Here is a 13,631-nt window from a genome sequence, read left to right on the forward strand (position 1 = left end):
GACGTGTGCACAACAGGTAACCCTGCTTCCCGAAGTTTCAGAAAAGACACTGAGTATCGTGACGCTCAGAATGACTAGCCTACTCAAAATTGCCTCTCACTGTAATCCAAGCTAGTGTCGATAAAAAATAAGAGAACAGAAATGTCTTCCTGAGCTTAAGCACAGGATTAAAAATGAGAAAAATACCCCATTCCCCACAAATAAAACACCATTTTAATCATGTCTTACAGCACTCAGTTAGAGGTTAACTGAGACATTTTCTAGGATATTAAGTCTGTTTAAAGCCCTAGCCCTGCAACTGGATATTTTTACAGGCACATGCTCTATTTGCACGGATTCAGTTGGGGGATTAGGTACCAAAATTCACAGTAGTAGCAGGTAAAGTCAGTGCTGGGAAGCAGAATTGTCAAGACTCCTGGAAAAATTAACCTCTCTCAAACTCATAATCAGCATGCTATGTATTTGATGCCACACAGATTTATTCCATTTTTACAGTACCAAGAACTGGATTAGGAACATTGGCTGAGTAACCCTTGGTATTTCATTCAGTGAAATAATGAAATAGAGTTCATAAGGTTAAAACAGTAACAACACCAAGCTCTTCCACCCCATCATTAAAATATTTAAATTTTTCTTTTACAATATTTTTCTTTTAAAAAAAAAAGTCATCAGCACTTAAAAGTTGTAACAGGAGCAGATTCAAGACCAGCTCAGTAAGACAAAGTACAGTTATGTTACAGAAAGTCATGAGGTATAATAAAACGATCCTCTCAAGCTCAGTCACAGAAGCATGAACTTGTCTGTTATATTACTTTAAACCCACAAGCTCTTAAAAAAGTGTTTGTAGTAAGTTTTTTCTGTACACTGAAAAACCAGCATATTCCTGTAATTTATTAATGACAGCATTTATTATAGTTGAAAAGCTTTTTTTTTTTTTTTCCTCCTGCATGGATAAAACAGCTCTTCAGTGATTTATTAGCTGCGATTGATATGAACCTGAAAAGTTATCTCATTTCCCTCCTTTTTTTGTCACATTTAAACAAATTCTAGTATCTCATACAAACAATATTCACAGCAACTTATGATATTCCAAGAGATGACTTTAGCCCTGTTTCTTTAAATAAAATCCCATAATATACAGCACTAATTTAATCAAACACAATTAGTACAAAATAAGGCATCGCTTTAAAAGTCAGCACCAGAAGATAGCTGGAAAGGCTCGTACAAATCAATATTGAGGAGCGACGTTTTTGCTGAGGTACAGCTGACGTTGTGGTGATGGTGGTGTACGCGTTCGCCTCCGTGAAAAGGAAAGTGCAATTCTTTGCGAGGTGTTCTTGTTCCCCAACAGAAGTACAAGCCTTAACACTGATAGTGTGGGTGTGCGTTCAGAGAGGAGGAGAAATAAAACCAGGTTCACAGCTCTGCCAAAACTCAAAAGCATGGCCCAGCTAAACTTAAAAGACGCAGTACCTTCCCTCCTTTTTTCCTAGACCTGAATACTGCTAAAATACCTTTTTTTTTTTTTCAGTTAAAAAGAAAAGTCATGGAAGTAAATGTTGTCACCAGAGTAGCACTGGAACTGTCACAGAGCTGAGTTTTAATTAACCCATTTATAGTTGTGCTGATTGGAACGAAACCTCTGAACAAAACCCGAAGTTTTTTAGAAAACAGCTGTAACATTTCATGGCAAGAATTAAAAACGGCAAGTCCGATTAAATCCCTTTTCAGGGGTGTAGCTCACCTCCGAGTACACTGTCTGTGCACGGCCGAAGGTCTTGGGAGCTGCAGGACTTCGCGGGGCACGGCCCTTTCGCTGACTTCTGCCGAGGAGGGAAACTCGCTCTCCTCAGGGTGAATCAATCGGCCACTGGAGTCAACCGCGTGGGTGACGTGGATGTGAGTGGGAAGAGAATCAGGCCGGGACTAGCAAAGGGCTACCTGATCTTTCACTTGTAGTAGGATTGATTGTTACACAGTGTTTGAAAAAACCTGATTTGTTCAGACTGTATATATATTTTCATATATTCCTATTTATATATATATCTTTATAAACACACAATGAAAGAAAGCCAAGGTCTCAGACTGGCAAGGAGAGCAGCGCTTTTTCTTTTCTTTTTTTTTTTTTTTTTTCCTTTTCTCTTTTTTAGTATTTATTCAAACTTCCCTGGTTTACAGCTTTGCCTTTATTGAGTATTATTACCAAGGCAAGCGATATTGTTATAGCACCAGAACTATATGAAGCTGAGTTTAATCCGCAAAGCTGATTGATTGGTAAAAGTCCAGCCCTCACCTAAATGTGTTTGGTCAGAAGCAGCACAGGCAAAAATTTCCTCTCCCCTCTCCTTCCAGACAGTACATGGCACAAAGCTGTTTGCTTCATAGCTGTGAAGTTCCCCTCCCCACCCCTTCAACTTTTAGTAACGATGATTATTTTTAACATCTTCAGTATCTTAGGCATGAGAGCTTACAGCAACTAAACAGAAGAAAACAAAGGACTAGTGCAGTTCTCATCATCGTCAAAAGAAAAACAATACAAAGGTTGCTTGGGTTGCCTGCACCCAGGTTCAAGACTGACTCCAAGTGTCTTCTTGTTCTTGCAGCTCTAATACTGAGATCCCAGCCCAGCCCAGGAACGTGTTCTTTTCATGAGTCTGTGATCAGGGTTCTTGCCAAGTGGGAGAGCGATAACGGGAACAACCTCTTTCTATCTGAGAAAGATCACAACGTCGACTCCAGAGACGAATCGAGGATGTCATCATGATGGCTGTTGCTGTTCGAGTCACTGTCGTAACTCTGGGGACTTGAGTAGTTGGCTGCTTCCTGCAATCTCATCAGCATGTTCATCTGCAAAGGCGCAGAAGTTCACGGTTATTTGTATTCTAAGGTAGAAAGGATATCAACTCCATTTGAAAGCTACAGTGGCATTCACTTGCCAGTGGGTAACAACGGAAAGGAAGAAACAAGTGGGGTGATTAATATTGAGTCTCTGAAGAGAGCTCCTAACTGCAAATCATATTGCAGCAGCATGCAAGTTAGTCATAAAAAGTATGCTTTTCCAGTAAAGCTGAAAATGAGAGGATTGAAGGGATTAGTCCACAGCCGTACTCGGCAGGATTCTGCACGCATCCTACCCCTCTCTTCCCCTGACCTATGGAAATACCAACAGATCAGTCAAAAGAGGCAAATCCAAATGTCCTAATATCTAGCTTGATATTTGTTTATATATGTATGAGCTAGTACCACACATTCCATACTCCCAACTGTCCAGAAAAATGTACACCTCAACAGAACAGCTTCAGGGCATTCAGTTTGCACAGCAGCTTCAAAAACTGTTTCCCATTGAAAGAAAATGTGTATTTAGCGTTACCTTCAAGCTCAATTTATATATTCTATACAAATCCATGTTAACATTTCCCTATATGCTTGTGTGGTATTTCTGATTCATAAATTAGACACCAGTCGTGGAGATTATTAGTTCATATATTCTTTGAAAAATCACAATTTTCACTTGATGTCAAGAATACAGCTCTAAAAGCCACGTGAAGTAAAGCAACAAGCCTATTTTGTGATTGTGGCAAAACAGGCTAAATGAAATGGTTCCACTGTGTTATTCAAGTCTGTGTAACAAGATCACATATTTAATTCCACAGTGTAGAAATTAAGTTTATTACACACACCCTCCGTCGCTCCTCAAAAAATGAATCCTCAAAATATCCTCAACAAATGAATCTGGAAAGCTTCTGCCGCTGTTTCTTGCAAAGCTGTACAGCTTTTCTGTGCGAATGCATTCCCCGAGCTGACCCGATGACTTCCCCACAAACATTGCCTTCTCATTCTAAAACTTTTAAATCACTCCTCACCTGTCCTTTACTTTTTAATTCCTTTTTCTAATCCCCAGAAACAAGGGAAACGAGGCAGTTCTGCCGTTTCAAAAATGAGAGCTTACCAAAGGATCTCCTTCAGCATCACTCACTGGAACTTGTTTGCTGGTCGAGCCTTCCCATGACATGGAGTAGCCGTCGAAGCCCACGTCTTCTGGCCGCAGCTGTAGCAGAGGGGGCCACTCATGGTGCTGTGGGGTGGCCGCCCAGGGGTAGGTGTCCATCACCCATTTGGCAGGATCCTCCCAGGGCGCCCTCCTCCCATACAACTGGAAAAGCATAAACACATGTAAAACATTTCTATTAGTTTACCGTTTCATGCAGTGCCTACCTAACCAAAATGAATGTGCCCTGAGTCTTGGATTGCAGAAACCACTTGCAAGCAGGGCCGCACAAGACCAAATGAGATTTCCCTTACCCTAATGACATACAAAAGTCTTAGCTGTTTTTTTAATGGCAACCGATTTGGAAGAGGCTGACCGCCTCCTCTGAGACTGCAGTGCCCTTCTGTGGGCACCAGTCGAAGAAAGGCAGACCTGAAAATAACCCCACTTAATAAAGTTAACTTAAATAAAGTCAAAACACAAAAAAGGCCGTCAATGTTGACATCGGGATCGCACCAGCAGCTGCCTTATCTTTTGCTGTCGTCGTGAAACCGCCGTCAGTGGAATGCGTAGGAGGAAACGTGAGAGCTGTCATCAGGCAATAATGATGGATGTCATAGCAAAAGGTTTTCAAGTCAGGGGAATTTCTTTCCACTCAACCAAAAAAAAGCGCCAGCAGGATTTGGCTGTGTTCATGTTCCTGTTTCAAGTGAGCAAGCTCTAGCTCAAAAACTCCTGTTTTGAACAGACTGTGTTACTGAATCCCAACGCATTCTTGTTATATTCGGTTGCCTTAATTAGATAATAAATTCCTTTTAATGCCACGTGACTTTCGAAAGCATAAATACCACTTCAAGTGACTTTAAAATGTTTACTTCTGCTTAATAAATTTCAGCCTAAACATCCTTCAGCAACTGGAGCTTGTCACTGGCATTTTGTCACTTGAATTCAGAGAACTCTCCCTTTCCTGCACAACGCACAGGGGGAAAAGCAGTGGTCTAACCAAGATGTTCATCAGCGCTGTGATGGATCTGAGACTATCTCACTTTCCTCATCGCTATTTCTTCTTGGGTTTTTTGTGGTGTTATTTTTCACACACACCCATTTCGTTAACCTCCCCATTGCCACACAGCAACAGTTACAGCAAACCTTTGAGCTTTTAAATGCTGTTCTTCACTTTGCCAGAAATCCCTGGAACATTCTTGCGCCACAGAAGCGAACAACTGCTTCCAGTGCAACCAGATCCCCAAAATGCTGCATCCAACCAGAATGCAAAAGACTGACTTCGTCTAGATGCACGGTTAACGAACCCAAATCCGATCTTCCTGCATGGCAGCAGAGTGTTTCTGCAGGTATCCATCAGGCAAGTGCTGGCAGAATGGCACTCTGACAGAGATTCCCAGGCAATATTACGAAATAACAACGGCTTCCAGTCTAAATGATGCCATGCAGTTCACAGCCTTCCCCTTTCTTCGAAAATTTGGCTGTGTTCATTTACACACGCTGAATGAAGTCCTTGCCTCTAGTAGAGCCTCCCTGTAACGGTTACAAGAAACTTAAATTTAAGTGAAAGTAGACGATAGATGTGAATGCAAGCTTTGCCATGGATGGCAGCCAAACGCCATGCACAGATCACCAAGTATTAAATTGCTCTAAATACCAACATCTCTCTATTCTGAGGCAGCAGTGAGTCCCAGCCCGGAGCAGAGGTGCCCAGCAGATGGTGCTAGGCAATCTCGAACACAGCCTCTTCCACAACCCAAATACTCTTCATCCTTCAGCTGTACTGTATTATTTTCCCAGCACAATGCCTTCAAGCTGTGGTAACCCAGATCTCCTATTTTAATCTTGTTCTCGAATTTACAGCAATACATGTCAGTTGCTAAGTGGAGAGGATTTTATTTTTCACGTGTCCTTGCTACTAAGAACGTCCGTGTGGATCCTAGCTCATTTCTGGAAGTGAGCTAATAAACAAATTTCCCATTTCAATATATGAAATCATCACACATCTTCAGCAGATGAGAGACTGAATGACTAACTCACTATTCCCTTCCCCAGCAACCAGTTCTGTCCATCCCTTTCACGTTTTCTAAAGAGCAATTAAGGGGGCAAGAATCTAACAGGTTGCTTCACAAACCACCACAGAGGAATGACTGGAGTACGAGCGACGGTGGCAGGAAGCTGTGGGGATTTTGGGTCCTCTTTTTGCTGGTGCTGCATTCCGTATCGATACACTAAGCGGGAAGAACTGGGGTTTTATATAACCCTCTAATTTTCACATCCCTGTTTTGAAGAACAAAAAAACTCAGCTCCAATGGGAGCAATTATTGTAAGGATCCATTTGGCTCACTTGTCTTTGACCCAAAATAGTTTTCTAAATGAGAAACAGATATATAAAAATAGTTCAGTTTAGATCCACAGAGATCAGAGTGAAATCAGCAGTCCACCCTTCCTTTCTGGCAGGCAATTTCATGAGAGAAGATGTGTTCTCGGAGGAGCCTTCGTAGGTGTGGGGGACAGAAAATATCCCAAAATGAAACACACATTTAGCATTAGCATGTTAATTAGCACAACTGGCTACTCTTCAAGTATTGAAGTCTTATTCCTATCCACAGACTCAACAAAAGAGAAATTCTAGAGTAAATTGAGAAATTATTTAAATGGAAATGAACTAACGGAATTTGGGGAAATGGGACTGAAGTGGCTACAGAATCTACAGCACAAAGTGAGAAACTGAAATCCTTACGCTTGGAACGCAAGCCATTCAAATAACCTATGGAAAGATGCAGATATCAGACAAAACAAGCAAGCAAAAAGATGGTTTTATTAATTGTTATTCTTTCTCTTCATTTCCATTACTGATTTTTCAATGCTTTCCACGCCTACTGATCAGCCGGTAGGAGAGCTTCAAAACACAGCACAAGGAGCCCAAGCATCCCTGTGAGTATCAGTTTTCTCCTTTCCAGGAGGAAACAAAGTCACACGCTCTCCTGTCACTTGTTTTAAGTCAAAAAGATTATTGGCTCCCATTACCTTCCCTTACAGGAAGTTTTATGTAAAATGGTTCTCCTGTTCTATTTCTAGCAAAGTTGCTCTGTGTGTGTTGTACTTTAGGACCTATCGTACTCCTCACATCTAAGAGCTTAACACAATCGTCTCAAAGAAAATGAGGTCTCCAGGCACTGACAAATTTCAAATGGCAAACACAGTTTGCACAAATTCTGAACAAACTTGTTGAAGAATTCATGTATTTCATAGAATTGCAAGGAGCCATTAGTAAAAGCTGTTTTCTATGACAGGGTTGTCCCATCTCTCTCTCTGTTATTATCTATAAATCTCTGCTGCATAGCAAATGAAACCCAAGGTGGTTGTGAACTGGACAATATAAAATCCCTTTTTTTTTTAGTACTTCTCCAAGTATTCAGACTGGTGCATCTTCATGATTTCTCCATTCTCTGCAGAGCACTCGCCTGCAGACAAGAACTGAACCTCTAATACAGAAAGGGTACTGCATAGAAAAGAAACGTAACAAGCAAGCACGTCAATAGAAAATCCCAGTATTTTCCAAAAGAAATCTTTCACACTTTTTTTACATATCTTAATGGCAAGGCATCCTGACAAACACTGCAATGGTGAGCCCTAAGCAGTAGCAGAATGGAGAGAAATATTTTTCACAAACATGAAGGAACCATTCTGCAACACAACTGGTTCTCCACGGAGCTCGTACTTGCAGTTACTTCATGTTTCAGAAAGATTTCAGACACAGAGACATATGTGATGGAGAACCTACTACTTCTGTAAGTAAAATTTCATACCCGTTGATTATTCTTACAAATAACAAGCCATGTCTTGCTTATACTTTGAGTTTTTCTAGTCCAAACTTCCCAACCAACCACTAGACTTTTTCTCCCTGTAAGACTAAAACAAAAGACTCCCATAGACCAAGTAATATTTAAGCTTCCTCTTGAATAAACTGAATAGTTTGAGCTTCTCATCTCTCTCACTGAATAATGCTTCCTGCATCTTAATGTATCATTAGGTTCCACTGCTCTTTTCTGAACCCCTTCCACTTTATCTTTCTAGTAAGTCTTTTTACATGCAGAAGTACTATTCTCTTCCTACCTCTATCAGGTAATTATAGCTTATGCCCTCAAAATGGCATTTGTCCTCTTACCGAAACACAAGCTCCCAATGCATTGCCGTAACTTCCTAGTCTCCATCTACCTTTTTCAATCTTCTAGACTGCCACTGTGATCCACCTTTTTACTTCTGTATGTGTGATCTCACGTTTAGCTTTCATGCATGCAATGCCCAGAATTTACTGGTATTTGATTATACTGTCTCCAAACCTGTCTTTTAAATGTTGTGCCGCCACGCTTATTCCGTGAACAGAGGACTGAAGAATAAAAAAAGGTCATTTTTTCCATAGTTGCATGGCAAGTCAATAGCAATCCTCTGTCGAACCCTCCTCCTGATTCCAACATGCTTTATTGTCATAGAGATGCTAAGAACTGTGTGGTAATGCTTCAAACTATCCAAATTGCTAGAGTATGAATCAGTTACTAAGTACAGGCAATCAATGATTATTTCACTACGGCCTCTGAAAGAATTATGAAGGAATCTAGTAAAAAATTTATCCTGTAGACTGAGAAGTAATCAAAATGTCACTGATACCGATCCTGTCACTCATTAATATGTTTCTCTCCATACACAGCTTCGTTCCTCCTCTGTTGAAAGATTTGATTTACAAAGGAAAATCCTGCATAACTAAGTTAACGATCGCAAACACGTTTTTCAGATGCACAGTAGAATTTTAAGGTGTGCTTCTGGAACAGATTATTGAAAGATACTTGGGTGTCTAACTCCCCCCTCTGAAAATACCAGAAGTTTGGCATCTAAACACCTTTAAAAAAATCTAACCTGGACTTTCAGTGCTCCCACTCCATATTTCAAAATTGTTTGAAGAGAATAATTCTGCCTGAAATTAATGACAATTTAGGCTACCTTTTCACAGATATGAGGTATTCAGTGTGCAAAGTTGTATTTACAGAAAATGTTGCCATTATTCAGTTTTGCCCGATGCTGCGTTGCCTTTTGAATAGATACCATTCAAGACCTACGATTTTTCACTTTTGCCTGCTCACCTGTAGCCCTTCTCTAACTGCCTCCAGAAGATACGGGATGATGGAGTAGTTCCACAAGTCAGTAAACCAAACTCTAGAACCATCTACATCTATCGGACAGGAGAGGAAGAGCCGTGGACCTGGAAAGGGAAATTCAGGTATTACACTCAAATCATGATTGTGATACGCCTCAAAATAGGATCAAACAACAACTTCCAGTTCTCTGGAGAAAGTAGCTACCTGGTGAATTGCTCTTCCGGAAAGCTCAAAAATCCTCTGAATCAACTTGAAAAACTACAGCCTTCAAGGTGAAAACAATTAACCAGATTTTGTAACACAGTTTGTATCCAGGACTTGGTAAGTCCTTTTTTCTTAGAAAAAGTAAAAAAAAAAAAAGTTTAGAAACTTCTTGTGCAGTTTGCCTCTGAGTACACTGCCATCTAAAAGTAGGGTTTTAAAGAAACCTTTTTTACCTGATATAGCACAAAGAAACGTACAAGGATGCACCTGATAGACAAGGAAATAAAATACATACGTTTACATATGCCTGGGCATATGGACAGAGCACTTACCAATAGTAACATCAGAGGAGCTGTGGGCCTCCAAGAATTTGTTCAGATGTTGCCAGACCTTGGGAATCCAATCAATAATTTTAACCAGCTCTGCATTTCTCATCCTGCCGCTGATCTCTGTTTCAATTAGTTTTCTTCTCAAGAAACGGCCAAGAAAGCCTTTGACTGGCTCGGTGTGGTTAGCACACAGCACCCATCTAGGGCAGAACAGCAGAAATGTCCATTATTTCTCTTTTATACTACTGAACATAGCTATTCTGGGCTAAATTTCATTTATTATTTCTAGATGATTATCATGGGATATCCCAGTCACATATGGTTCTTAGCAAAAATTATTTTGGAATGATGAGTTCACTAGATGAAACAATTTGTATTGTGCATTGTTTCAGCTTATTTCTCATTCAGTATCTGCTTTGCCTATTACCTTATTTAAAATTTGTTAGAGGATCAAATATCTGAACAATCCTCCGAAAAGGGAAAGTTTTATGAACTGCAGTCACTTTAATAACAGCATCATAACAAAGCTGCACATGTTAGGGCAGCAACTAGTAGCGAATGGTATTTCTCTCTCAGTTTGCTATTTCAGCTGATAAGAACAATTTCAGATGACTCAGTAGCCATTACTCCTTTGCCAGCCCGCAAACATAAATAAGAAACATGAATAAACAGTACCTGAAATTATGGTGAAGTTGAAGATTAGGTGTTGAGGAGGTGGCTTGGTTCATTGTGCCAATAATATATGGACTATTAAAAAAAAAAAAAAATCAAGCAAATCATACTTGTGAATTTTGAAAAACAAAGTAAGATCTCAACATTAAAAAAGGTTATTCAAACCTCTTTTGTCAAAGAAGGTTTTTGTAGTTACTTATAACCAAATTCTCTACTGAGAATCTGACTTCTGAGAACATCAAATTCTGAAAGCAAAACAGAAATCTCAAAGCAGGAACTTTCACTAAAAACGGGGTCTTATTGAAGATCTACTGCATGAAGTGAATGCAGATTACCCAAACCCTCTCCTACTACTTTATTACTGATTTCAGAGGAATTGATCATTTTATGAAGACAAAAGCCTCTGAAGTGCTGTCCATAATACGGACGGCCTGGCCATCTCAGTCCACTCGACCAAATCAATCTAGAGTTTGGTTTTGTGATCACATTTTGCAATGGCAGTGGGCTGACTGCAGTATTGAAATTTGGAATGCGTTCTGATATTGTTTCTTTACCATTTGTGGTACTTGCAGTTTAGAAGTCCATTGAAGATCTCTCCTAGGGAGCTAACATGATGCAAATTATCCAAAATGATTACAAGAGGCATATCCACAGCGTTATTTTCACTGTTACACTGGTCTGCTAGGTTGGACAGGTATTGGCGGAGTTCCTGCAAAGCACATATAAAGAAAAGAAAAAGAAAGAGGGAAAAAAAAAAAAAGAGATTTCTCATCATATTCCTTGAAAATGCAGTTAAGATAAGTAAGCTACTGGCTTTGTCATGAAATCTAAAGCAAAAGAGCCTGCCATCTTACAAATGCATACATTTTCCATGAGAAAAGAGAAGAAAATGGGTTTCTTTCTCTTTTGTAGGTTACGCTGAAGATTCAAAGGCTGTATCAGAAATCCTGTGTGAGATAAGAGCCGAAAGGGGGGGTAAGATGTTCTTGTTTGGTTTGTGTTTTTTCATTCATGATGTCCTAATCCGACACTCTGAGGTCTGAAATGTATTTCTCTTTCTCATCAGGAACTTGTTCAACTTTCCATACACCAAACCAAACTTTGCATCCCAGCTAGGTTTGTTGTATCTTCTTGCAACTGTGTGTCTATCGAAATACAGCCGATACAATTAATCTGGAATAAAGCAACCCTCGGCAGAGGCCAAATTCCGGTGCCTTCAGTAACGCTGTGAAAGAAGGATGAGCTTGCGGGGCTGCTGCCGGGTGACTGGGTGTGGTTGAAATGATCTCAGCAACTTTAAAGCATTTATTCCATAGCACGTCTCAAATTATACCAGTGGCCTACAACCACAATTTCAACCACCCCTTTCCTCCAGAGGAAAATGTGCCTAAGGTCATCAAATATACAGCGTTTTTTTTTTCTTCTTTAATGTAGACGTTCACTGGAGGTATATTCAGCAAAACCAGCAGCATATAAAAAAGCAGAGACATGCCTTACCGGCGCAGGAATGTGTCTGGACAACAGTCACTCCAAACCCAGCATATGCAGATTACAACTGCTGATACTTGCAGCTGCAGAAACTCTTGACAGCCTAGAGATGCATTTGAGGGTTTTTTTGGAAAAATGCCCGCATGCAATAGGGATTGCTTAAGTTGCTGGGAATTTTATGCAGGTGTTTAACTTCCTCAGCAATTCTCAGGCTCTTAACCGCTTGAAAATCATGACACCTTTAGGTGTTTAAATACACACCTGGAAGCCTGCTATTTCAGGGCCAGATTCAGGTGAATCTGCAGTTCTGAAAATCTTAAATATTATTCCCTTCAGGATTAACGTAACGCTTTAAAAAGAAAGATAAGTTTAAAATCAGCTTTTGATGGATTAATAAAGGAGGAGTCTCTCATTTTTGATATACGGTAGCATTAGTTGGACAAGGATTATTTCCGTTTCCTCACCTTACTGGATTTATGGTCCACATTGAAGGTTGCAATAATGCCATCAGCCAGCTCCCTGCCCTCTCTAAGGACCATATACTCAGACAGGCGGTTTGCCAGGTATGTTTTACCAGTGCCACTGGGGCCAGATAAGATAATCCGCCTATGTTCCATCAGAAGAGAGACGTAACGCTGCAGTATAGGCTTTGGGATCAGCGATTCAAACACCAGACCATCCAAACTGTTCTCGCAAATACCTGCAACAGGAAAAGATTCCTCATTTAGAGGGATTCCCAACTTTTTTCCAAATTACCTGCATTTTTAAAACTTTTTTTTTTTTTTAAGTAAGTAGTTCTAATGCTGCAAAGCAATGCTGTTCGTGGAGTTTGAACAAATCAAGATTAGTTGAAAGGACTAGATAATCAAACCGGAGAACTGAAAAATGTGATTTTGTGAATCTACCTGGGCCCAGTAATACTAGGAGAAAGCCCCAAAATAACACTTAGAAACAACAGATTTAGATCTGACCTGACTAAGCTGTTTCTCACTTCAGAGATAAATCCCTTCCCCGCTCTGGTATCCCCCGTGGTGGAGAGGAGCACGTATAAAGCTGGTAAAACCAGTGCAGAAGTGACCTATGGGCTTAGCCTGGATCCTCCTTCAGTCCCTCGGCTGCATCCTACAGCGTCTAAGGCTTATGAAAGTTGCCGTACAAATGATTCCAGGCCACAGACCATCCATTTTGCAGTATTTCGCCATGTACGGTACGCATTCATCCAGAATTTACCTGTTTACTTTTGAATCACTAGACAAAAAAACCCCAGCTATCATCAACTCCCCCCACTTTCCCAAACGCTTGTAATTAAACTCCTTCTCTGTACGCCGATAGTTATCTCTTCTAACATAAAACTCCTACTGATAAGCATTTACGCAATGTCAGCAGTCACTTTAGGCAGAATTGGCTCAGGGAAAATACACAGTGCTTCCAAATAAACAGCAGAAAGGGAAGCTGGCAGATCACACACAGGAATGTTTGCACCTCAATGGTTATTTGGAATATTAAATATTTATATAGGCAGCTTTATAGCTCAAAGGCATATGTAAGTAATTTTCCATAAATTGATTAAATAGATTTCTGTTTTATTGAAAACTGTTATCACATATGAACCTTCAAAGTACAAGTCAAGCCAATGCAAGTTAAATATAAAATCAGATTGCAGCTTTACAGATATGGCTAGACCTTAAGCAACATTTCAGTTGGGATTTACAATTGGACAATGTATTCTAAGTGAGCAGAATACCCTGGGTTCACACCAAGCCTCAGAAAATCGAGATATTTCATGGCTTA

General features: G+C 40.1%; 1 protein-coding gene across 3 annotated transcripts in view; it reads right to left on the reverse strand.

Moving 5' to 3' along the window:
* Positions 1 to 2,050: 2,050 nt before the first annotated feature.
* Positions 2,051 to 13,631, reverse strand: part of NAV2 (neuron navigator 2) — a 233,309-nt gene continuing 221,728 nt past the window's right edge. For all 3 annotated transcript variants that reach the window (XM_075163316.1, XM_075163318.1, XM_075163317.1), the window contains 7 exons: positions 12,305 to 12,540; positions 10,907 to 11,061; positions 10,356 to 10,427; positions 9,684 to 9,880; positions 9,133 to 9,251; positions 3,950 to 4,153; positions 2,051 to 2,847 (listed from right to left, as the gene is read on the reverse strand). In XM_075163316.1, coding sequence (XP_075019417.1) covers positions 2,722 to 2,847; positions 3,950 to 4,153; positions 9,133 to 9,251; positions 9,684 to 9,880; positions 10,356 to 10,427; positions 10,907 to 11,061; positions 12,305 to 12,540 — 1,109 coding nt within the window. In that variant the 3' untranslated portion in view covers positions 2,051 to 2,721. The remainder of the gene's footprint in view (positions 2,848 to 3,949; positions 4,154 to 9,132; positions 9,252 to 9,683; positions 9,881 to 10,355; positions 10,428 to 10,906; positions 11,062 to 12,304; positions 12,541 to 13,631) is intronic.

The sequence above is a fragment of the Calonectris borealis genome, chromosome 14, assembly GCF_964195595.1.
Source record: "Calonectris borealis chromosome 14, bCalBor7.hap1.2, whole genome shotgun sequence".
In the NCBI taxonomy this organism is placed as follows: Eukaryota; Metazoa; Chordata; class Aves; order Procellariiformes; family Procellariidae; genus Calonectris; species Calonectris borealis.